At 43.7% G+C, this 27,539-nt stretch overlaps 1 protein-coding gene across 1 annotated transcript in view; it reads left to right on the top strand.

Annotated features, from left to right (window-relative positions):
- The window catches only part of LOC106609275 (uncharacterized), a 63,692-nt gene extending 52,059 nt beyond the window's left edge, over positions 1–11,633 (top strand). Inside the window, exon 4 of the mRNA XM_014207903.3 lies at positions 9,487–11,633. Coding sequence (XP_014063378.2) covers positions 9,487–10,823 — 1,337 coding nt within the window. The 3' untranslated portion in view covers positions 10,824–11,633. The remainder of the gene's footprint in view (positions 1–9,486) is intronic.
- The last annotated feature ends 15,906 nt before the right edge of the window (positions 11,634–27,539 follow it).

Here is a 27,539-nt window from a genome sequence, read left to right as displayed (position 1 = left end):
AATGATGGCCTAGGAACAGTAACTGCCTTGTTCAGATGCAGAACAACAGATTTTTACCTTGTCAGCTCAGGGATTTGATCTAGCAACCTTTCAGTTACTGGCCCAATGCTCTAACCTCTAGGATACCTGCCGCCCCAGCTAGCCTAGTGATTAGGTAGCCACTAGGATACCTGCCGCCTCATTGCTTATGATCAGGGGTGTATTCATTGCGCCGATTCTGTTGAAAAACAAAATTTAACGGAAGTAAAACGGAACGAAAACGGAGATAAACGTACCTAAATTTGTTCATTAGAAACTCTCGTTTGCAACTGTTGGACTAATGATTACACCCTAGATCAGCTAGATGCAGGCATGAGTGTGCAAAACGGTATCGAATGTGTCACTGTCTGTCACCTTGATTACTCAAAATTCTTTCAACCTGTGCACCTACTGTACGTTGTAAACTTTCATTCGTAGGCTAGGTTGTAGCAACCTCATGATGGGTACAGGGGAAAATGTTAGTATCATGTAGTAGCCTAAACCTATCAATGTTACATTGGGCTAGGTGAATGGAATATGAATGACAGTCATCCAATATGGTGTAATAGAAATAAGGCCATGCTCATTGAAAAAATATATCATCCTCCCTCATCTTAAACGGCACCGACCGCCAGAGTTTCACACATATAACAGATGAAATAAATGAAGTATAGTATGATGGGGGAGAATGGGTGAGTTGATTAGAGAAGGGAAGCGAACAAGGCATAGTTATGTAATCACAAATTGTGAACAGGGTGGACCATTCTAGTGTATCTATTCTAATTATAATGTCAAAACGGTGTACCCTGTATCAGTCCACCGAATCCAAAAATTCTTTATCAATCTAATTTCGGCCTAGTTGTAATAGGCTACACAGTGAGAGCGTGCATCATTTCCAACGGCTAGACCAAGAGGAATGGATGCACATGTTGTGTTAGTGTTGCTACAAGATCTGAATGAAAAATACTCAGTAGGGAAGAAATGGATCAAGACATCTCTGATGAGTATTATTCGGATTCATGCTGAATGGCTTTCCATATCTGGGAAAGGATCCATTACGGGCAGCAGGTGAGCGAGTATCGGCTAATGTTTTGGATCAGATGGCAAGTCTGTACTCCGTGGGAGGAGGAACCTGTTGCTGTGTTCTACAACATGCTTGACTTGGCTGCTATCAAGCAGTGCATGAACAACACCATGAGCAGGAGAGACTTCATCATGATGCCCCATTTACATCGTGACATATTCCATTACACAGTTCGTCAATTTAATTCAGTCTTGTTCCGCTACTGGACGGAGAGCATAGGATAGGGTTACACACACTGAGGTATAATAAGAACTGTAGACTGCATCTTAGATGTCCGCCTGTTGTCAAGGTAATCTACTCATGTTGCCTAATGAAGATCTAAATGTCGAAACATTGTAAATAAATATCACCTGGGAGCATGAGCAGCAGTGTGAGGTGTTTTCCAATCTACTCAAGTGCCCAAAAGCCGATTCATGGACCGTCTATATCCGTGTTGCATACGGTTTATAGGGACCAACATCACTGACCTCTATGCCAGGCGGGGGAAGGCCCTGGAGATTGTCAAGGACTACAGCCGCCCAGGTCATGGACTGTTCTCTCTACTACCTCACGACAAGTGGTACCGGAGCACTAGGTTAGTCTACACCTGTTGTTCAGGAAGCATGTACAATTCAAATTTGATTTGAAAAAGATTAAACATCACATGTGCACTAGCACTCAGTGCACACAGGGAGCAGCGCGAGCAGCGACTACATCATCACAAGGTCCAAAAACATAGCAGACATTGGATGACTATAAAATGCTAAAACTGTATCTTTGGCTGTGAGGGATGTAAAATAGGATTGGCCTCAGCAACAATTATTTGACTAATTCAATGGATGTTTTGTGCACAAAGGTGATGATTAGCATAGTCTCTCGTCCGATATCACATTTATTTTGTGGCTCAGTTGGTAGAGCATGGTGTTTGCAACGCCAGGGTTGTGGGTTCGATTCCCACGGGGGACCATTATGTGGAAGAAAAAAAATAAAAAATATGAAATGTCGCTCTGGATAAGAGCGTCTGCTAAATGACTAAAATGTAAAAGTATTTTGGGAGACTGCAAAATATGCCTGTTACGCACGCCTCTAGTAAGAGGGAATGCAACACCCTGCTACAACTCAACTCTCTGTGGTGTGAAAGAGGTATGGACTGCAGGTGTGAGTAAGGATGACAAAAGGCAGAGAATACCATTTACAGGGAATTTATTCCTTCGCACGGTACGTTTGGGGAAAAGGGGCTGGACGTAACCAAAGCAAAGAAAGTAAATATCAAAGCCCCCTCTCCTACCTTACCTGCCTACCCACTACTTACCTAACTAGCACCACCTGGTGTACTAACCAAAATACAGGGGATGGTCCACCCAGGTCTTTCCTAGTGTGCATAGACAATAAACTACTACGGGTTATGTATGCCCGTGGGCCTCTTGCCTAAACACTCCCTAGGTGCCTTCCCCTTCCCCCCTGGTAACAAATGAAACAATAATACAAATGTAAGTAAGCAATTCCAATAACCAAAAGCACAGTTCTATTGGAGCCCACACACATACCTCAAATCAGCAGCTACACAATACTTAAGAAAACTCTGAACACAGAATTAGCCATCAGCCTTCTCTCTCAGCAATCATCCCTCTCTCTGAGCATCAGAACACTGGCTTATATAGCTGGAGAAGGAGTTGTTAATTGGAGACAGCTGCGTCCTGACGAGGAGGCGGGGTCAGCTCTCCAATCAGTAATGGGGCCGACCAATCAGCTGCTTGGAGAATTTCAGGAAGCTATTTCCTGAAATACATACAAATACACAAACCACAACACAGAAACTGGGGAACGTAACAATGACATTTTCATTCAAAACAGGAGAGACATATTGTTTCTGTTGATAATAAATCTGTTTTGTTTAGTTACTTTTTCCTCAACTTGTTTCTATAACTTTCTAGCAAGTCAAGCTAGCTTGCACCGCAGAGCAGCTTGCTAGCTAGCTAAAAGCTAGGCTATGCTGAAGATACTGTAGCTAACGACATACCCAAATAATTATAATATAAAAAAGGTCATTACCAACACAATAAACTTAAACAGGAGGCAACAGTCAAATCAAATCAAATTTTATACACAATACAAGATATGTAAGCATTAATAAGTGACTAAGATACCGTAGAATAGAATAGAAAACAATATATACATATGAGATGAGTAATGCCAGATATGTAAACATTATTAAAGTGACTAGTGTTCCATTCCTTAAAGTGGCCAGTGATTCCTAGTCTATGTTTATAGGCAGCAGCCTCTAATGTGCTAGTGATGGCTGTTTAGCAGGCTGATGGCCTTGAGATAGAATCTGTTTTTCAGTCTCTCAGTCATATAATATAATATAATTGGCTTAAATGCCAATGTGTATTATTTAAACCCCTAGAGTCGATGTTAGCATAATAAAAAATCCAGATCAAATTCTGTCTTTTTAAGCTAGAGATATCTGTTTTTTTGCATTGGCTGCTTCTCAATCTACAACATCCACCATTGGCGGCTTGTACGACGGAAGGTGCCCGAGCTACAGCGAAAATGGCGCCGGATGAAATGACAGCAGTTTTACGGGCGCCCAACCAATTGTGCTATTATGTGGTTTTTCTCGCGTTATTTGTAACTTATTTTGTACATAATGTTTCTGTCACCGTATCTTACGACAAAAAAGAGCTTCTGGACATCAGGACAGCGATCACTCTCCTCGGATTAAACAAAGATTTTTTCTTCAACAAGCAAGACGCACAAGACATTCTCCAAACACCCGACAGGGCCGACATCCCCGTAATTTGAAAGAGGAAGCGACGTAGGAACAGAGGACAACGTGCAATCATTGGACAATAAACTAGATGAGGTACGATCACGAATATTCTACCAATGGGACATCAAAAACTGTAATATCCTATGTTTCACGGAATCGTGGCTGAATGACAACATGGATATTCAGCTAGCGGGATACACGCTGCACCGGCAAGATAGAACAGCACACTCTGGTAAGACGAGGAGGGGGCAGTCTGTGCATATTTGTAAACAACAGCTGGTAAACGAAATCTAAGGAAGTCTCTAGATTTTGCTCGCCTGAAGTAGAGTATATTGTGATAAATTGCAGGCCACACTACTTGCCTAGAGAGTTTTCAACTATACTTTTCGTGGCTGTTTATTTACCACCACAGACAGATGCTGGCACTAAGACTGCACTCAGTCAGCTGTATAAGGAAATAAGCAAACAGGAAACCACTCACCCAGAGGCAGCGCTCCTATTGGCCGGAGACTTTAATGCAGGGAAACTTTAATCAGTGCTACCAAATTTCTATCAACATGTTAAATGTGCAACCAGAGGGAAAAGAATTCTAGATCACCTGTACTCCACACACAGAGACGCGTACAAAGCTCTCCCTCGCCCTCCATTTGGTAAATCCGACCACAACTCTATCTTCCCGATTCCTGCTTACAAGCAAAAATTAAAGCAGGAAGCACCAGTGACTCGGTCTATAAAAAAAGTGTTCAGATGAAGCAGATGCTAAACTACAGGACTGTTTTGCTATCACAGACTGGAACATGTTCCGGGATTCTTCCGATGGCATTGAGGAGTACACCACATCAGTCACTGGCTTTATCAATAAGTGCATCGAGGATGTCGTCCCCACAGTGACTGTATGTACATACCCCAACCAGAAGCCATGGATTACAGGCAACATTTGCACTAAAGGGTATTCGAGCTAAAGGGTAGAGCTGCCGCTTTCAAGGTGCGAGACTCTAACCCGGAAATCCTGCTATGCCCTGCGACAAACCATTAAACAGGCAAAGCGTCAATACAGGGCTAACATTGAATCATACTACACCGGCTCCGACGCTCGTCTTATGCGGCAGGGCTTGCAAACTATTACAGACTACAAAGGGAAGCACAGCCGGGAGCTGCCCAGTGACAAGAGCCTACCAGATGAGCTAAATCACTTCTATGCTCTCTTCGAGGCAAGCAACACTGAGGCATGCATGAGAGCATCAGCTGTTCCGGACGACTGTGTGATCACGCTCTCCGTAGCCGACGTGAGTAAGACCTTTAAACAGGTCAACATACACAACGCTGGTAATGGCTCACATCAACACCATTATCCCAGAAACCCTAGACCCACTCCAATTTGCATACCGCCTAAACAGATCCACAGATGAGGCAATCTCTATTGCACTCCACACTGCCCTTTCCCACCTGGACAAAAGGAACACTTATGTGAGAATGCTATTCATTGACTACAGCTCAGCGTTCAACACCATAGTACCCTCAAAGCTCATCACTAAGCTAAGGATCCTGGGACTAAACACCTCCCTCTGCAACTGGATCCTGGACTTCCTGACGGACAGCCCCCAGGTGGTGAGGGTAGGTAGCAACACATCTGCCACGCTAATCCTCGACACTTGAGCTCCCCAGGGGTGCGTGCTCAGTCCCCTCCTGTACTCCCTGTTCTCCCACAACTGCATGGCCAGGCATGACTCCAACACCATCATTAAGTTTGCAGACGACACAACAGTAGTAGGCCTGATCCCCGACAACAACGAGACAGCCTATAGGGAGGAAGTCAGAGACCTGGCCAGGTGGTGCCAGAATAACAACCTATCCCTCAACGTAACCAAGACTAAGGAGATGATTGTGGACTACAGGAAAAGGAGGACCAAGCACGCCCCCATTCTCATCGACGGGGCTGTAGTGGAACAGGTTGAGAGCTTCAAGTTCCTTGGTATCCACATCAACAACAAACTAGAATGGTCCAAACACACCAAGACAGTCGTGAAGAGGGCACGACAAAGCCTATTCCCCCTCAGGAAACGAAAAATATTTGGCTTGGGACCTGAGATCCTCAAAAGGTTCTACAGCTGCAACATCGAGAGCATCCTGACTGGTTGTGTCACTGCCTGGTACAGCAATTGCTTGGCCTCTGACCGCAATTCACTACAGAGGGTCGTGCGTACGGCCCAGTACATCACTGAGGCTAAGCTGCCTGCCATCCAGGACCTCTACACCAGGCGGTGTCAGAGGAAGGCCCTAAAAATTGTCAAAGACCCCAGCCACCCCAGTCATAGACTGTTCTCTCTATTACCGCATGGCAAGCGGTAATGGAGTGCCAAGTCTAGAACAAAAAGGCTTCTCAACAGTTTTTACCCCCAAGGCATAAGACTCCTGAACAGGTCATCAAAAAGACCGATTTTCGGGATGTCTCATGGTCTGACAAACAAATCAAATCAAATCAAAGTTTATTTGTCACGTGCGCCGAATACAACAGGTGTTGTAGACCTTACAGTACATCACTAAGGCTAAGCTGCCTGCCATCCAGGACCTCTACACCAGGCGGTGTCAGAGGAAGGCCCTAAAAATTGTCAAAGACCCCAGCCACCCCAGTTATAGACTGTTCTCTCTATTACCGCATGGAAAAGACCCCAGCCACCCCAGTCATAGACTGTTCTCTCTATTACCACATGGCAAGCGGTACCGGAGTGCCAAGTCTAGAACAAAAAGGCTTCTCAACAGTTTTTACCCCCAAGGCATAAGACTCCTGAACAGGTAATCAAATGGCTACCCGGACTATTTGCATTGCGTGCCCCCCAAACCCCTCTTTTTAAGCTGCTGCTACTCTCTGTTTATCAGATATGCATAGTCACTTTAACTATACATTCATGTACATACTACCTCAATTGGGCCGACCAACCAGTGCTCCCGCACATTGGCTAACCGGGCTATCTGCATTGTGTCCCACCCACCAACCCCTCTTTTACGCTACTGCTACACTCTGTTCATCATATATGCATAGTCACTTTAACCATATCTACATGTACATACTACCTCAATCATTCTGACTAATCGATGTCTGTATGTAGCCTCGCTACTTTTATAGCCTCGCTACTGTATATAGCCTGTCTTTTTACCGTTGTTTTATTTCTCTACCTACCTATTGTTCACCTAATACATTTTTTGCACTATTGGTTAGAGCCTGTAACTAAGCATTTCACTGTAAGGTCTACAACACCTGTTGTATTCGGAGCACGTGACAAATAAACTTTGATTTGATTTGATTTGTTTGTCAGACCATGAGACATCCCGAAAATCGGTCTTTTCACGAAAACATCTGTAGCGGCCGAACGGATTGGCCTACAAACTAATATGATCCCTCTATGATCCCTCTATGGACTCTCACAATCACGATGGTGTTCTCCGTCTACAACCCCCCAAGCGTCACGGGACTCGTCTGAAGTCAGTACCGCCAATCTGCCGACTTCTGTCTGTAGCGTCCGAATAGTTTGGTCTACACACTAATATGGCCCCTCTATAGAGAGGTTGTTTTGGTCTAGGATGCCCACAACTCAGGATGGCCCCATCTCAGATATAGGGCAAACACTTTAAAACAAACTTCCTTTTTATGTAGTTTTTACTATCTGTTTTTCCATATATAAAAGGGCAGCATCCCGGAGTCGCCTCTTCACTATTGACGTTGGTGTTTTGGGGGTACTATTTATTGACGCTGCCAGTTGAGGACTTGTGACTTTCTCAAACTAGACACTCTAATGTACTTGTCCTCTTGCTCAGTTGTGCACCGGGGCCTCCCACTCCTCTTTCTATTCTGGTTAGATCCAGTTTGCGCTGTTCTGTGAAGGGAGTAGTACACAGCGTTGTACAAGATCTTCAGTTTCTTGGCAATTTCTCGAATGGAATAGCCTTCATTTCTCAGGACAAAAATAGACTGATGAGTTTCAGAAGAAAGTTGTTTGTTTCTGGCCATTTTGAGCCTGTAATCGAACACACAAATGCTGATGCTCCAGATACTCAACTAATCTAAAAAATGCTAGTTTTATTGCTTCTTTAATCAGAACAACAGCTTTCAGCTGTGCTAACATAATTGCAAAAGGGTTTTCTAATGATCAATTAGGCTTTTAAAATGATAAACTTGGATTAGCTAACACAACGTGCCATTGGAACACAGAGTGATGGTTGCTGTTAATGGACCTCTGTACGCCAATGTAGATATTCCATTAAAAATCTGCCATTTCCAGCTACAATAGTCATTTACAACATTAATAATGTCTACACTGTATTTCTGATCAATTTGATGTTATTTTAAATGGACAAAAAAATTGCTTTCTTTCAAAAACAAGGACATTTCTAAGTGAACCCAAACTTTTGAACAGTAGTGTATGTATAGCCAATCTCCGTTATGTCCAGAGACATCACCAGAGACCTGGTGGTGCAGCAGGAACTTCAGGTATCTAGCAACCAAGAGTTTGTGAATTGAAATTCTCAGCTGAGTTCCAAGTAATCAGCATACAGCAGCATACAGTCCTTTAACATGCATACCTTAATTTAGCTGTAAAAATACAGTAACTAGTGTATTTACTGTATTTTCACCGCAACTAGACAAAAACCTCCAGCTGACCATGACAGAACGTTCTAAGAACATCCTAAAAACTTTCTTGGGATGTCCCTTAAACAAACCAGGAACAAGACAAAACCTGCAGGGACCATGACTGTTTCATTTGAATAATGTCAATTATGCCTTTTAAAATAAAATATCTCAATTGCATTTGACAGCTGGGTTTTCACATGCGCTCAACTGTTGTCACGTGTAGGTTCCTGTTATCATGTCTTGCACATGTTATCACATTAACTTCACATAAAATCATATGTGATCATGTGAAATTCATGTGTTTTTCCTTGAGGGGAGTCTGTCTGGATGAATCCAGGGCCGTTGGAAAGGTTGATTGAAATATAATACAAGTTTCTCCTCCCACAGGGTTAAGTGAAAACATATTTTCTTTTAGACTCGAGGCTCGATAAAGGAAACTAATGTTCATAATAAAGTTTGGCATTGATAATCTGAGATGCAGCGTGAGACAGAGTGGGTGTGATGAATGTAACCTGAATGACATGGCTGAAGGATGTGAATTCCTTATTATCTGAACAATGCTACATGTTTGTTATTGGTATGATATTACAGTAAGAACCAGAGTGTATTACAGTAAGAACCAGCATGTATTAGAGTAAGAACCAGTGTATTACAGTAAGAACCAGTGTATTACAGTAAGAACCAGCGTGTATTACAGTAAGAACCAGTGTATTACAGTAAGAACCAGTGTATTACAGTAAGAACCAGCTTGTTTACAGTAAGAACCAGCTTGTTTACAGTAAGAACCAGAGTGTATTACAGTAAGAACCAGAGTTGAAGGTAATTGTAAGTGCACAACCTGAAAAATAACTGAAAATGTTGTCCTTGTAAATAAAGATAATACTTTTTTCTACTTTTACAGTATATAGGATATCAAAAGTGCTTGAGGACCGTAGTTGCCCATCTGTGTTATAAACTAGGAAACCTCTTTCCCTAACCTGTGCTTCTGTCTCTATCCCCATGCAGCGGCCAAGTCCAACGGTGACTTCTACAACAAACCTCGTCTGATGATGGAGCTGCCGTCCAAAGGAGGCCTCCCCCTCCAACACATGAACCCTATGCGACCTATGAACCCCATGACCAACAACACTATGTCCCACAACCCAATGAATAACCCCACCATTACCCACAATCCAATGAACAACCCCATGGCGCACAACAACCCCATGGCCCACAACAACCCCATGGCCCACAACAACCCCATGGCCCACAACAACCCCATGGCCCACAACAACTCCATGGACCACAACAACCCCATGGCCCACAACAACCCCATGGTCCACAACAACCCCATGCCCCACATCAACCCCATGCCCCACAACAACCCCATGCCCCACAACAACCCCATGGCCCACATCAACCCCATGCCCCACATCAACCCCATGCCCCACAACAACCCCATGGACCACAACAACCCCATGGCCCACAACAACCCCATGGCCCACAACAACCCCATGCCCCACAACAACCCCATGTCCCACAACAACCCCATGACTCACAACAACCCCATGCCCCACATCAAGCCCATGTCCCACACCAAACCCATGTCCCACAACAAAACTACGTCCCACATCAAGCCGATGTCCCACATCAACCCCATGGCCCACAACAACCCCATGGCCCACAACAACCCCATGGCCCACAACAACCCCATGGCCCACAACAACCCCATGGCCCACAACAACCCCATGGTCCACAACAACCCCATGGCCCACAACAACTCCATGGCCCACAACAACCCTTTGAGTCCCATCAGCACCCTGGGATCCCTGGGCCCCAAGCCAGTGGCCACCTACATCACAGAGATGCCCAGCAGTTTGCCCATCCTATCCAGCACCTACCAGGGCTCCACCATGCTGACCGCACCCAAGCAGAACGGACAGAAGCCCCAAAGACTCAGCAACAGTGGTGACAGGCTCAGTAATAAAGGTCCAGGAGCCATGACCATGTCCAGCATGACTAGAACAGGGACTTTCCCGGGGCCTCACCACCACATCGGGACGGTTCCTGGTCCTCACCACCAACAATACCACCAACATCAGCAGCAACAACACCACTCGCTGGCCTACAGCTCCAACACCATTGCAGCCCCCAGGGGGATGGGGGGAGGAATGGGGCCGAAGGGCTGGGACGGGACTGAGACGGTGGGTAGGAGGAAGGGTTATGGCTCCAAGAGGCCCCAGTGCACGGTGGAGCAGATCAACGAGCTGCACAGTCAGTCCCGCTCCCAGAGCCACAGTCAGCACTTCCTGCCCACTCAGCCTTACTTTGTGACCAACAGTAAGACGGAGGTGACTGTGTGAGAGAGTGGGAGAGGGGGACGATAGTCTCCAAAGCAGAGTCACCTATTAGGCAGAGCGGGAGAGGACAGAGATGGTGGTGTGTAAGGCCCTGGTTGTGGTGTGTCCTGGTAGTGGGGGCCAGAACAGAGCACCCTGGTGGTGTGGCAGTGTGCTTGCATTTGTCGTCCAGTATGAGTGGATCATTGCACAAGTGACTGTCAGTCAATCCTACACAGACCCTCAGTCAGGGGAGGGGGGCGGGATGGTATATCCATGACAATGTCCAACAGAAGTATCAAATTCATTGTGTGTGTTATAATATCTCCTGTGTAATGGTAACATAATCAACCAATGACAGTGAAACGTGAATACAGCAACAGCAAAAGGAAACATTAGATTGCCATGGATTGCATTACCAAATCCGACAAGCAATATGAGATCTATGGACACCGAATGGCTGGGGCTAAAACATTGAGCAAAGAAACAACAAACTATGGGGAAGGAAAGGACATTCATTAAAGAGGCTCTCTCCTACAAAGCCATTTAGTTGGTCACAGTTTTAGGGCTATGAACATTATGGGCTTTGGGCTATGAACATTATGGGCTTTGGGCTATGAACATTATGGGCTTTCTTCTGCTCTTGTAACCTTGAAACTCACTCGGTCGTCAACACATTCTGGAGATTATTGTCCTGTATATTTGAAGAACAGTACTTGATCACTGCTGCTCCGAAGGCAAGGAGGCAGAAGCATCATCTGGAGAATAGTACTGTACTCCTGAAAAACGCATCAGTCCTAACGCTGTTCACACAGAGTATCACAGAGAATGTGTGATCCAATATTTAAAAATGTGACTACAGACCATGGCCAGTTGTAGTGATACCGCCATCTTTTTACATGTCCCTTTTTCTCTCTCTTTCATTCTATCTAGCCCTCTTAGAAAAGACAAACTTCAGGTAAAGAAAATGTAAAGAGAGAGCTAAATGTGGTTCTGAATCATTTCTGTTCTACGGTGTATGGCGAGGCCCCGATAATAACTATGAAACCCTACTGAGAGATATTCCCCTTGAAGTGTCATCCCTCATGTGTATTATTGCTACAGAATATTGTGATTAATACAATGTGCCAAAAAAAAAAAAATCCTTTTTGTATTTTTGTATGACTGTGTCCTCTTGAACTTTGGCGACCACTTCACTCTGGTGTTTGTGGAAAATACTGTTGCTAGGGCATCCAAATATTAAATGGTCTAATAGTAGAAGACAAGACGTCTTCAAGCAAATTGAACAGTAAAATCTATACAACCTGAATTTATAGTCAGTTTGCAGCCTATAGAAAGCACTCTGTACTGGTTGTAAACATCCCGGTAGTTGATTTTCTTTCTCATTTTCTCGTTTTTGCTCAGCTCGTGGTTCCACTGTGAAAGACAGGATAAAAAACAGGTAAATGTTTTCAGGATGTGCATTATCACAATACTCAGTTGAATTAATCCAGGCATGAGGAAATCTGGAAATTTGAACCCCATACTGTCATCCTTAAAGTTCACACTGATCTCATCGCAGCAGGCAGGCAGGCAGGCAGGGAGGCAGGCAGGCAGGCAGATTGGGAGGTAGGGAGGCAGGCAGGGAGTCAGGCAAGCATGGAGGCAGGCAGGCAGGGAGGCAGGTAGGTGGACAGAAAGGCAGGCAGGCAAGCAAGCAGGCAGGCAGGGATGCAGGTAGGCAGAGAAAGCAGGCAGGGATGCAAGTAGACAAAGAAACCAGGCAGGCAAAGCAGAACACACAGTGAGCTCCAAAAGTATTGGGACAGTGACACATTTGTTGTTGTTTTGGCTCTGTACTTCAGCACTTTGGATTTGAAATGATACAATGACAATGAGGTTAAAGTGCAGACTGTCAGCTTTAATTTGAGGGTATTTTCAGGTGAACCGTTTAGAAATTACAGCACTTTTTGTACATCGTCCCCGCATTTTAGGGAACCAAGAATATTGTGCCAAATCCACTTATATGTACACTATATACAGTGCCTTCGGAAAGATTTTCCTCATCAATCTACACCAATACCCCATGATGACAAAAAAAAACAAGGTTTTTAGAAATGTTAGAAATACTTTCCAAAAGTATTCACACTCTTTACTCAGTACTTTGTTGAAGCACCTTTGGCAGTGATTACGGTCTTGAGTCTTCTTGGGTAAGACGCTACAAGCTTAGCACACCTGTATTTGGGGAGTTTCTCTCATTCTTCTCTGCAAATCCTCTCAAGCTCTGTCAGGTTGGATGGGGAGGGTTGCTGCACAGCTATTTTCAGGTCTCTCCAGAGATGTTCGATCAGGTTCAAGTCCGGGCTCTGGCTGGGCCACTCAAGGACATTTAGAGACTTGTCCCGAAGCCACTCCTGCGTTGTCTTGGCTGTGTGCTTAGGGTCATTGTCCTGTTGGAAGGTGAACCTTCGCCCCAGTCTTAAGTCCTGAACGCTCTGGAGCAGGTTTTCATCAAGGATCTCTCAGTACTTTACTCCATTCATCTTTCCCTCGATCCTGGCTAGTTTCCCAGCCCTACCGCTGAAAAACATCCCGACCGAACATCCCGATCTCCCATCTCCACAGAGGAACTCTAGAGCTCATTGGGTTCTTGGTCACCTCTCTGACCAAGGCCCTTCTCCCGGTGATTGCTCAGTTTAGCCGGGCGGCCAGCTCTAGGAAGAGTCTTGGTGGTTCCAAACTTCTTCCATTTAAGAATGATGGAGGGCATTGTATTTTTGGGGACTTTCAGTGCTGCAGACATTTTTTGGTACCCTTCCCCAGATCTGTGCCTCGCCTTAATCTTGTCTCGGAGCTCTACGGACAATTCCTTTGACCTCATGGCTTGGTTTTTGCTCTGACATGCACTGTCAACTGTGGGACCTTTTATAGACAGTTGTGTACCTTTCCAAATCATGTCCAATCAATTGAATTTACCACAGGTGGACTCCAATCAAGATGTAAGAACATCTCAAGGATGATCAATGGAATCAGGATGCACCTGAGATCAATTTTGAGTCTCATAGCAAAGGGTCTGAAATCTTAGCTAAATAAGGTATTTCATTTTTTTTATTTTTTATAAATTAGCAAAAATGTCTAAAAACCTGTTTACGCTTTGTCATTATGGGATATTGTGTGTAGATTGCTGAGGATTTTTGTTTTATTTAACACATTTTGAATAAGGCTGTAATGTAACAAAATGTGGAAAAAGTCAAGGGGTCTGAATACTTTCCGAAGGCACTGTATACATACAAAAGTATGTGGACACCCATTCAAATTAGTGGATTCGGCTATTTTAGCCACCCGTTGCTGGCAGGTGTATAAAATCGAGCACACAGCCATGCAATCTCCATAGACAAACATTGGCAGTAGAATGGCCTTACTGAAGAGCTCAGTGACTTTCAACGTGGCACCGTCATAGGATGGCACCATTCCAACAAGTCAGTTCGTCAAATTTCTGCCCTGCTAGAGATGCCCCAGTAACTGTAAGTGCTGTTATTGTGAAGTGGAAACGTCTAGGAGCAGCAACGGCTCAGCCGCGAAGTGGTAGGCCACGCAAGCAGAAAGAACGGGACAGCCAAGTGCTGAAGTGCGTTGCACGTAAAAATCGTCTGTCCTCGGTTGCAACACTCACTACCGAGTTCCAAACTGCCTCTCAATCGACCAATCAATCAAATGTATTTATAAAGCCCTTTTACATCAGCCGATGTAACAAACTGCTATATAGCCTAAAACCCCAAACAGCAAGCAATGTAGATGTAGAAGCACGGTTGTTAGGAAAAACTCCCTAGAAAGGCCAAAACCTAGGAAGAAACCTAGAGAGGAACCAGGCTATGAGGGGTGGCCAGTCCTCTTCTGGCTGTGCCGGGTGGAGATTATAACAGTACATTGCCAAGATGTTCAAACGTTCGTAGATGACCAGCAGGGTCAAATAATAATAATCACTGTGGTTGTAGAGGGTGGTTGTAGAGGGTGCAACAGGTCAGTACACTACCTGTAAAGTGATCGGCCTCTGAAAGCAATTTCAGCACAAGAACTGTTCGTCGTGAGCTTCATGAAAGGGGTTTCCATGGCTGAGCAGCCGCACACAAGCCTAAGATCACCATTCGCAATGCCAAGCGTCGGCTGGAAGGGTGTAAAGCTCGCCGCCATTGGACTCTGGAGCAGTGGAAACGCGTTCTCTGGAGTGATGAATCACGCTTCACCCTCTGGCAGTCCGACTGACGAATCTGGGTTTGGCAGATGCCAGGAGAACGCTACCTGCCCCAATGCATAGTTCAAACTGTAAAGTTTGGTGGAGGAGGAATAATGGTCTGGGGCTGTTTTTCATGGTTTGGGCTAGGCCCCTTAGTTCCAGTGAAGGGAAATCATAACACTACAGCATACAATGACATTTTAGACGATTCTGTACTTCCAACTTTGTGACAACAAAGACCCTTTCCTGTTTCATTGCCCCTGTGCACAAAGAGATGTCCATACAGAAATGGTTTGTCGAGTTCGTTGTAGAATAAATTGACTGGCCTGCACAGAGCCCTGACCTCAACCCCATCAAACACCTTTGGGATGAATTGGAACGCTAACTGCTAGCCCGGGCTAGTCGCCCAACATCAATGCCCGACCTCACTTATGCTCTTGTGGCTGAATGGAACCAAGTCCCAGCAGCAATGTTCCAACATCTAGTGGAAAGCCTTCCCAGAAGAGTGGAGGCTGTTATAGCAGCAAAGGGGGGACCAACTCCATATTAATGCCAATGATTTTGGAATGAGATGTTCAACAAGCAGGTGTCCACATACCATTGGTCATGTAAAGCATATTAAAGTAGTAAAAAGTATATATTTTTAAAGCATGCAATGACTACAGCAAGGTTGTGACTCTATTTGTGCATCTGTAACTTTATCACTCATCATTATTCATGATTCATTCAGGATTATCTGTAATCATGGTAGCATCCACATTAATGTAGAAGTGTTTAGAAACATATTATTTTCTTATTTACAATAAAACTGACTCCATGTCACGTCCTGACCAGCAGATGGAGCTGTTGTAGTAGTTTTGGGGTCAGGACGTGGCAGTCTTGTGTGTGTGTGTGTGATTGTTCTGTGTTGGTCTTGTGACTCCTGATCAGGAACAGCTGGGGATCGTTGTTCCTGATTGGGAGTCATATATGTAGGAGTATGTTTGTCACTTGTTTTTGTGGGTAGTTGTTTTTGCACTGCGTTGGTGAGCCTGCAAAACTGTTTAGTGTTGTGGTTATCATTTATTGTTTTGTCAAGTGGATGCTTTACTCTTTTTTTGTTAATTAAAATATGAGTATCCACAACTCCGCTGCATTTTGGTCTTCCCTGCAACACAACGAAGGATTTTGTGACAGAACTAGCCACCACCAAAGGACCAAGCAGCGGAGAAGAGGACAGAGGCAAGTGAGGGAGGAATGTTGGAAGCAGCGCGCTCGGGAGGTGATGGATTCCTGGTCGCTGGAGATGTTGACGGAGAGGATTGACTGTACATGGGAGCAGTTGCGGGTCCACTGTGACAACCTGCCTGGGAGGCAGGTAGAACCCGAGAGGCAGCCCCAATAATTTTTTAGGGGGGGGCACAAGGGCTATTTGGCGGGGCGAGATTACAGCCCCAGGCCAGCTCCCCGTACCCTTGTATGGCAGACTGGACAGGTCCCGTGCTTTGGGGTTGGGGCTGTGGTGAGGCCTGGGATTTTCAGGCCGGTAGGCAAGAAACCAGCGCCCCGCATGTGCCAGGGCGAAGTAGGCATCGAGCCGGAAGGGGTGATGCCAACCCTGCGCTCAAGACCGCCAGTGCGCCCTTTCGGTCCGGTGTTTCCCGCTAGACGCACTAGCATGGAGGTGCGTGTCTCCAGGCTGGCACGTCCAGTACCAGCCCCACGCATCAGGAGTCTAGTGCGTCAGCCCAGCACCGCCAGTCAACAGTCGTCGGAGCTGCCCGCCAGTCAACAGTCGTCGGAGCTGCCCGCCAGACTGCGCTGAACTGCCGGAGTGGCCAGACTGCGCTGAACTGCCGGAGTAGCCAGACTGCGCTGGACTGCCGGAGTGGCCCTCCTGCCCCCCGGCCCAGCCCGAGGGGTCCGTTTTCCTGGCGCAGCTATCGGCGCCACCGAAGTGTGCGACGCCGAGGGTGGAGCAAGGTCCACGTCCTGCACCTGAGCCACCTCCAGGATAGGTGGGTTGGGGAGGGAGGGTGTAGCACAGTGCCGTCATTGACGGCAGCCACCCTCCCTTATTGTTTAGGGGTTATTGTTTATGGGTTTTGTTGGGGATTTTGTTTGTTGGTGTTTTGTGTTAGGTGCATTCCGGGGTCTGCACCTTGGGGGGGGGGGGGGGGTACTGTCACGTCCTGACCAGCAGATGGCGCTGTTGTAGTAGTTTTGGGGTCAGGACGTGGCAGTCTTGTGTGTGTGTGTGTGATTGTTCTGTGTTGGTCTTGTGACTCCTGATCAGGAACAGCTGGGGATCGTTGTTCCTGATTGGGAGTCATATATGTAGGAGTATATTTGTCACTTGTTTTTGTGGGTAGTTGTTTTTGCACTGCGTTGGTGAGCCTGCAAAACTGTTTAGTGTTGTGGTTATCATTTATTGTTTTGTCAAGTGGATGCTTTACTCTTTTTTTTTTTTTGTTAATTAAAATATGAGTATCCACAACTCCGCTGCATTTTGGTCTTCCCTGCAACACAACGAAGGATTTTGTGACACTCCAAAATGACACAATACGTTATTTACCATTCATTTATAGTTTGTCAAGTTTGTAGAGTCACAAGCATGATGTACTCATTGTGTGCTATGAATATGGGACCAAATGCTTAATTTGTTACTATTTTAATACACATAAGTAGATTTGGCCCAATACTTTTAGTCCCCTAAAATGGGGGGGACTATGTACAAAAAATGCTGTAATTTCTAAACGATTTCTAAAATACCCTCAAATTAAAGTTGAGTCTGCACTTTAACCTCATCATTTCAAATCCAAAGTACTGAAGTACAGAGCCAAAATAACAACAAATGTGTCATTGTCCCAATACTTTTGGAGCTCATTGTATGTTGTCTGAGCCACATTCTACACTCAACCTAATAGGGAAGAGTTATCCTTCCTGATTTCTCCCCAGCATCAATTTTTATTAGTCGTTTGTACGGGATACACATGGTATACACCGTCCAACCAAATGCTTACTGGCAGGTTCCTTCTGGACAATGCAACAATAAGAAATATTAAAAGATAAGAATACGAACATAAAGTATAGAATAAACATAAGTATAATACAGGGAGGCAGAATACATAGTCCAATATTATTATGATGTACTGGGTCATCTTCACCACCCTCTGGAGGGCCTTGCGGTTGTGGACGGAGCAATTCCTGTACCAGGCCATGATGCAACCAGTCAGGACGCTCTCGATGGTGCAGCGGTAGTCAGACACCTTAGGAAGTAAAGACGCTGTTGCGCCCTCTTGTCAAGAGTGGTCCATGTTAGTGAATAGCAAACACAATAGACATCAGCATTATACAGAACAGTAGGTATGGAACCCCATACATGTCAAGTCCTCGGTGATGTGGACGCAGAGGAACTTAAAACTGCTGACTCTCTACTGCAGTTGCGTTGATGTGGATTGGGGCGTTTTCCCTCCTCTGCTTCCTGAAGTCAACAATCAACTCTGTTTTGCTGACGTTGAAGGAGAGGTTGTTCACAATGCCAGTCTACTTACCTCCTCCCTGTAGGCTGACTCATCGTTGTTGGTTATCAGGCCTACAACCGTGGTGTCATCAGCAAACTTGATGGAGTTGGTGTCGTGCAAAGCCACACAGTCGTGGGTGAACAGGGAGTACAGCAGAGGGCTGTGGACACACCCATGGGGAACCCCAGTGTTAAGAGTTTTAGGAAATAGAGACTCCTTAGGAGTTGTTGCCAATCTTCACAGCATGTGGTCTGCCTGTCAGGAAGTCCAGAATCCAGTTAGAGGGTAGCGTCCAGACCCAGGGCTATGAATGCTTGCTGAACTGTAGTTAATGAGAGCGCAGGTAGATGAGAGCACAGGTAGATGAGAGCACAGTTAGATGAGAGCACAGTTGGAGCACAGTTAGATGAGAGCACAGTTAGAGCATAGTTAGATGAGAGCACAGTTAGATGAGAGCACAGTTAGACAAAAGCACAGTTAGACAAGAGTACAGTTAGATGAGAGCACAGTTAGAGCACAGTTAGAGCAGTTAGACGAGAGCACAGTTAGATGAGAGCACAGTTAGAGCAAAGTTAGACCACAGTTAGATGAGAGCACAGTTAGATGAGAGCACAGTTAGACAAGAGCACAGTTAGATTAGAGCAGTTAGATGATAGCACAGTTAGATGAGAGCACAGTCAGCAGGCCTCACTCTGATGTAGCAGTCATGCAGCTCCTAGAGTGAGAGGGCAGGAGATACTGGACTGTTACTAGTGTAGTATACTACTACTACTACTGCTACTACTACTACTACTGCTGCTGCTGCTGCTACTACTACTGCTGCTGCTGCTACTACTACTACTACTACTGCTGCTGCTGCTACTACTACTACTAATACTACTGCTACTGCTGCTACTACTGCTGCTGCTACTACTACTACTACTACTGCTGCTACTACTGCTACTACTACTGCTACTGCTACTGCTACTGCTACCTACTGCTACTGCTACAACTACTGCTACTACTGCTACTGCTACTACTACTGCTGCTACTGCTACTACTACTGCTGCTACTGCTACTGCTACTGCTACTACTACTGCTACTACTACTACTACTACTGCTACTACTACTGCTACTACAACTACTACTACTACTACTATTACTTCTTCTACTACTGCTACTACTACTGCTACTGCTACTACTACTACTACTGCTACTACTACTGCTGCTACTTCTACTGCTGCTGCTGCTACTACTACTACTTTGTCAATGATTGCTTTCTCAGGATTGTCATTATAGTAGAGAGAGCCAGAGTGTCCTTACTCCAAGACTCAATTCCACACTAGCACACATTTTTCAATGCATGGCCATACCTATACATTCCCTCATTCTAAGTGTGCCAGTTCGGATATTGGATTGCAGCCTAATTCTCCCTCATCATATCTGACCCTTTCTTCCCCTCTAAAGCCAGGTATCTGAAATTAGCAGAGCACCGAGCCAGCCAGCTCCTGCCTACCCAGCCTAGTTCCTGATTAACCTGCTGACAAAAATCTACGTTTTCTGCTCGGCTGAAAGGAGCAAAATTAAGACTGGAAAGTGTGAGTGGCCTAATTAGTAGAATCAGACCCTCTCGTTCCCTGGCCCTGCTCTTGCCTCACATGGGCAAATGGATCGAAGGATCTGGTTGGCAGATTCAATCAGGGCAGCCAGGCATGCAGCTGAAGTCTTGTATTAACTGCCTGGATAAATATGGTTTAGTATTGTGTAGTATTGTGTTGCTCATTAATAACAACATCCTCTTACAGGGGTTTTCACAACATTAACTACCCCTGATTGAGGGAGCAATTGAGGAAAACTGTACAATATCGATTTTCACTCAAAGAGGCTACATTAAGGAACTGTCTCACAAACCTGGACATTTTTGTGTGTATAATAAATTAGATTTTTGTTATATATAATGTACAGTATATCAGATCAAATCTCAAGCCTTTTCTTGTAAAACTCCACTACAGCTAAAATACCTTTCTCCTCTCTCTCTCTCTGGCAAACTTAACTCGGTGGTTTGATTTTATTTACACATATAATTACAATCTGGTAATATCCACTTGGTACCTTTGGGTGGCTCAACCAGTTGGAATGTTGTCAAGGAGGGCGGTCACATGTGTCAGCAAAGCAGAGGTCCCGAGTGCGAACCATGTATGAGCTGAATCAGCGGGAGGTGGTACTCGCTATGCAAGCAGTGTGACGCGTGAAGCACTGGCACTTATCATCTCAGAGAGGAAATGACTGAAAGGAATCTGTGTTTTCTAGAGAGAGGGATGAAAAGAATTAGGGGGAGAGGGACTGCGAAAGAGAGGGATAGAGGAGGGAGAGAGAACAAGAGGGGTAGGGAGGGAGGGAGAGAGAGAGCCTGCATCTCTCAGATGACTGTCATATGAGAGAGAGAGAGAGAGAGAGAGAGAGAGAGAGAGAGAGAGAGAGAGAGAGAGAGAGGGTGAAAACTGGTGAAAGCTGCCTGCTGTAACGGGGAGAAACTAAAAAACTAATCTTGGAAACCCGGTATAGGGGGATGAGGACTTTCCAATTCAATCAATAAGTTATACAAACCTGATGAGATTAAACCTGATCTGATTATAAAGTTATGTTTGTATGACTTGGTTGTACAGTTTGTATAGGCGGCTACATCGACCCAGCCTAAAACATAACGAAGGCTTAGGGCTGGATTCAATCTGTATTGCCGAAGCTCAGCAGTGTATGGCGCTATAAATGTTTAGGTAATTTCCAATTGAACATATGCATATGCCGACATATGCAGTGTTTTCCGTGAATGTAGTCTCTGCTAACGCGAGACCATTGCCTTTAAATGTCAAATCGGGCTACAACACGGAACTTCAGCGATAGGGATTGAATCCAGCTCTTATAGTCAGAAATGGGAAGTGTATCCCCTTATGTATTGCTCTTGTTCACACAACTATAGTTTATCTGTAAATAATCATACCAGGCGGGGATGTTAGTAGTTATTGTCAAACCATTCTGTATGACAGAGAAACATAATTGTATTTATCAAGCAAACGGTTATTGTCAGAGTTTTTATGAAGTAAAAAAGGAATACATACATTGGGCTGATATTAAAGGGTTTCTGCAGGTCTGACTTCTACAACACATTTTACGCTGTTTTGTTTCCCCTGAGGAAGTGAGTTAAATACATTCCAGTTCATTCCAGTTCCACCCTGTCATTGAAACTATGGAATATTGAATCATGTTTTTGTCTAGTATGTCACCCTGTTGATTTTGTGTTATTTGACCTTCTATTAAAAACGAAACTAAATCTTGTACGTACACATGACGAGGGTGAAGATATCAAACATCTGCCGTTTCTCTTCCATCTGATTAAGGTGTGTGTTTTAATAAGAGTTCTTATCTGATATCAGAATCAATGGAAGGGTACCAAACCCATGCAATCTGTGTGTGTTCTTTTTCTGGGGGTTGAGCTCTATCAAGGGCCAATGGATACAGTTCCCATGGAGGGATCAATATGCTTTCTATAATACTAATGTCGATTCTTCCATTGATTAGATCAGCTGAAGTGTAATCATGCAATCATAAAAAAGATGTCCAACTAATTCTGTGGTATTTATATACATATGTGTATATTTATACATTTGACTCAACACTGCATAGTATGAGTGATTATTAATCAAGCATATTTGATTGTAGACCCTATCCCCTACTCTTGTTTGTGCAGTAGCTACAAGAATACAGTGTTTTCCCACTGTTTCCGGTCCTGACATATGATTTGTGAGATTCAGTTATGGGATACCTGTATTTATGGGTACTAGTTCATTATACATAGATATAAAAAAAATAAAAATATAGCTAAGTTTTGTCTGATAATATATGACATTGTGTTGCTATGAATTTGTCTTGTTTAGTTTATGGATTGACTGGAGTTGTTTAGTTTATGGATTGACTGGAGTTGTTTAGTTTATGTATTGACTGGAGTAAGTTTAGTTTATATATTGACTGGAGTTGTTGGCTTTATGTATTGACTGGAGTTGTTTAGTTTATGTATTGACTGGAGTTGTTTAGCTTATGTATTGACTGGAGTTGTTTAGTTTATGGATTGACTGGAGTTGTTTAGTTTATAGATTGACTGGAGTTGTTTAGTTTTTGGATTGACTGGAGTTGTTTAGTTTATGGATTGACTGGAGTTGTTTAGTTTATGGATTGACTGGAGTTGTTTAGCTTATGTATTGACTGGAGTAAGTTTAGTTTATATATTGACTGGAGTTGTTTAGTTTATGTATTGACTGGAGTTGTTTAGTTTATGGATTGACTGGAGTTGTTTAGTTTATGGATTGACTGGAGTTGTTTAGTTTATGTATTGACTGGAGTTGTTTAGTTTATAGATTGACTGGAGTTGTTTAGTTTATAGATTGACTGGAGTTGTTTAGTTTATGTATTGACTGGAGTAAGTTTAGTTTATATATTGACTGGAGTTGTTTAGTTTATGTATTGACTGGAGTTGTTTAGTTTATGTATTGACTGGAGTTGTTTAGCTTATGTATTGACTGGAGTTGTTTAGTTTATGGATTGACTGGAGTTGTTTAGCTTATGTATTGACTGGAGTTTTTTAGTTTATGGATTGACTGGAGTTGTTTAGTTTATAGATTGACTGGAGTTGTTTAGTTTTTGGATTGACTGGAGTTGTTTAGTTTATGGATTGACTGGAGTTGTTTAGCTTATGTATTGACTGGAGTTGTTTAGTTTATGTATTGACTGGAGTTGTTTAGCTTATGTATTGACTGGAGTTGTTTAGTTTATGGATTGACTGGAGTTGTTTAGTTTATAGATTGACTGGAGTTGTTTAATTTATGTATTGACAGGAGTTGTTTAGTTTTTGGATTGACTGGAGTTGTTTAGTTTATAGATTGACTGGAGTTGTTTAGTTTATTTATTGACTGGAGTTGTTTAGTTTATGTATTGACTGGAGTTGTTTAGTTTATAGATTGACTGGAGTTGTTTAGTTTATTTATTGACTGGAGTTGTTTAGTTTATTTATTGACTGGAGTTGTTTAGTTTATGGATTGACTGGAGTTGTTTAGTTTATAGATTGACTGGAGTTGTTTAGTTTATTTATTGACTGGAGTTGTTTAGTTTATGGATTGACTGGAGTTGTTTAGTTTATAGATTGACTGGAGTTGTTTAGTTTATGTATTGACTGGAGTTGTTTAGTTTATGTATTGACTGGAGTTGTTTAATTTATGAATTGACTGGAGTTGTTTAGTTTATAGATTGACTGGTGTTCTCTTTTTCTATATTTTTTTGTACAATTGATTTGATGTTGAACAATTTAAATCATTAAATTAATTTTCCATCTGCAGTATATTATCACTGTTCTGTATTCAACTTTCTTACGTGGCAATAAAAAGATGAGTACACAACTTCTGTAAACGCTGCATTCTGCCTGTCTCTTTTCTGTTTATCTTCCTGTTTCTGTACTATTTGTCCCCACTATCCACATCTCTCCTCTCTTCCTCTCCTCTTCAAGTTCACTGAGTCCATGCCACTCAGTTAATGTGTCCTTGGCTTTACAACTGCTGATCGCTGCCAGCTACAATCAAACCATATACTGTGTAGTCATAGACATTGCTTTAACCTTCAAATGAACCGGTGATTCATGAGAAATCAAACACTGTCCTTACCTTTGCAGGCAGGAGACTGCCAGATTTCCAAAGCACTAATTACAGCATGCTGCCAGCGCTATTGGCTATAAAACAGGAGCAGTAGAGTGGATCCTGGGTTTTCCATTCAATCAGGAACAAAGGAGACGTGAGTTTCATCCCACCATAGACTCTACCTTTCCCTCCTGATCAGCCGAGCCAAATAATACAACAATGAACCAAATAACAATAATGATCCAAATAACACAGCAATGAGCCAAATAACACAACAATGAGCCAAACAACACAGCAATGAGCCAAATAACACAACAATGAGCCAAATAACACATCAATGAGCCAAATAACACAGCAATGAGCCAAACAACACAGCAATGAGCCAAATAACACAACAATGATCCAAATAACACAGCAATGAGCCAAATAACACAACAATGAGCCAAACAACACAGCAATGAGCCAAATAACACAACAATGAGCCAAACAACACAGCAATGACCCAAATAACACAACAATTAGCAAAATCACACAACAACGAGCCAAATAACACAGCAATGAAGCAAATAACACATCAATGAGGCAAATAACACAGCAATGAGCCAAATAACATAACAATGAACAGTTGATGTAGTCTGCCACTGAAGACGGGGATTTCACAATACTTTTTTTACACTATTAGTGTTTCCTACGCCCTATTCTCACCCTTCTGCCATTCATTCATGTTTTTATTTATGCTCCTGTGAACAGTGAGGGGTAAGATGGAGCAGCCTGGTTCTCCACGAGTCGACCTGGAGTAATCTTGTCCGAGCCTGGCCCACAGTGGCTCATTTCCTGGGTGAGAGGACAGGGTGAGAGGTCCACTGATGGGCCATATGGTATCCAGGTGCACTGAGACACTCCCGTGATCCTTAGGGACAGTTCACACCACTCAGGCCAGGGTGTTCAAAAAAGCTACAGGGACAGGATGACGTCAGGTAAGGCTGAGCTTAGAAACACCTGTGTCTAATAATGGAAGATTTCTAAAGATACAGTATATTAGGGATTACTAACTTTGATGGGGTGAGGGCCACAAAACAAATCTCATCATGAGGGGCTGCAGTGGCTTGTGGGTATTCGTACCCACATCCATACCCCCACACCATCCCCACACATACACCTTGTGAGCAAATTCTAAACATTTTGCCATGGGGCGGAGAAATAAATGAGCAGTTTTACAGCTAATTTCCTGCAATCCTACACATTTAGCCATAGGGTGGAGGCAAATGATTGCAGTTTTTATTATGATAACTGATGATCAATGGGCTCCACCCCAGTCGGCAAATCGACCATGCTTACTACAAGTTTAGATAGCTGGCAGCTAGACGATTTTACAATCAAAAATGTGTTTGCTGACATGGGCTAATTAAGTGCTGCTGATGCACAACTAAATGTAGAAATCTCAACAGTAAGTTGAGACCCCAACTTATATACAGTACCAGCAGGTACTCAAGTGGCGCAGTGGTCTAAAACACTGCATCTCAGTGCAAGAGATGTCACTGTAGTACCTGGTTTGAATCCAGGCTGCATCACATCCAGCTGTGATTGAGAGTCCCACAGGGCGGTGCAAAATTGGTCCGTTTTTGGCCGGGGGAAGCTGTCATTGTAAATAAGAATTTGCCTAGTTAAATAAAGGTTCAATTTTTTAAGAAAAAACTGTCAAAAGTTAGGACACATCTACTCATTCAAGGGTTTTTCTTTATTTTTACTATTTTCTACATTGTAGAATAGTAGTGAAGACATCAAAACTATGAAATAACACATGGAATCATGTAGTAACCAAAAAAGTGTTAAACAAATCAAAATATATTTTATATTTTAGGTTCTTCAAAGTAGCCACCCTTTGCTTTGATGACAGCTTTACAAACTCTTGGCATTCTCTCAACCAGCTTCACCTGGAATGCCTTTGCAACAGTCTTGGGGAGTTCCCACATATGCTAAGAACTTCTTGGCTGCTATTCCTTCACTCTGAGGTCCAACTCATCACAAACCATCTCAAGTGGGTTGAGGTCAGGTGATTGTGGAGGCCAGGTCATCTGATGCAGCACTCCATCACTCTCCTTCTTGGTCAAATAGCCCTTACACAGCCTGGAGGTGTGTTGGGTCATTAACCTGTTGAAAAACAAATGATAGTTTCACTAACAGCAAATCAGATGGGATTGCATATTGCTGCAGAATTCTGTGGTAGCTATGCTGGTTAAGTGTGCCTTGAATTCAGCAAAGCACCCCCACACCATCACACTTCCTCCTCCATGCTGCACAGTGGGAACCACACATGCAGAAATCATCCGTTCATCCATCTCACAAAGACACGGCGGTTGGAACCAAACATCTCCAATTTGGGCTCATCAGACCAGAGGACAGATTTCCACCGGTCTAATGTTCATTGCTCGTGTTTCTTGGCCCAAGCAAGTCTCTTCTTCTTATTGGTGTGCTTTAGTAGTGGTTTCTTTGCAGCAATTAGACCATGAAAGCCTGATTCACACAGTCTCCTCTGAACAGTTAATGTTGAGATGTGTCTGTGACTTGAACTCTGTGAAGCATTTATTTGGGCCGCAATCTGCGGCGCAGATAACTCTAATAAACTTGGGTGCGTGCTGATGACACAACAGTAGTAGGCCTGATCACCGACAACGATACAACAGCCTATAAGGAGGAGGCATTACAACTTATCCTCTGCAGCAGGGGTAGCTGGGTCTTCCTTTCCTGTGGTGGTCCTCATGAGAGCCAGTTTCATCATAGCGCTTGCTGGTTTTTGCGACTGCACTTGAAGAAACATTCAAAGTTCTTGAATTTTTCCGGATTGACTGACCTTCATGTCATAAAGTAATGACGGACTGTCATTTCTCTTTGCTTATTTGAGCTGTTCTTGCCATAATATGGACTTGGTCTTTTACCAAATAGGGCTATCATCTGTATACCACCCCTACCTTGTCACAACTCAGCTTATTGTCTCAAACGCATTAAGAAGGAAAGAAATTCTACAAATTAATTTTTAACAAGGCAGACCTGTTATTTTAAGTGCACTCCAGGTGACAACCTCATGAAGATGGTTGAGAGAATGCCAAGAGTGTGCACAGATGTCATCAAGGCAAAGGGTGGCTACTTTGAAGAATCTCAGATATAAAATATATTTTGATTTGTATAACACTTTTTTGGTTATTGTTATTGACGTTGTTAATGTTGTAAATGACTGTTGTAGCTAGAAATGGCTGATTTTGGGGGGAATAGCTACATAGGCATACAGAGGCTCATTATCAGCAACCATCACTCCTGTGTTCCAATGACACATTGTGTTAGCTAATCCAGGTTTATCATTTTAAAAGGC

Source organism: Salmo salar, chromosome 01 (genome assembly GCF_965601325.2).
Source record: "Salmo salar chromosome 01, fSalSal1, whole genome shotgun sequence".
Lineage (NCBI taxonomy): Eukaryota > Metazoa > Chordata > Actinopteri > Salmoniformes > Salmonidae > Salmo > Salmo salar.
The sequence above is the reverse complement of the archived record's forward strand: the minus strand, read 5'-3'. Positions and strand labels throughout refer to the sequence as shown.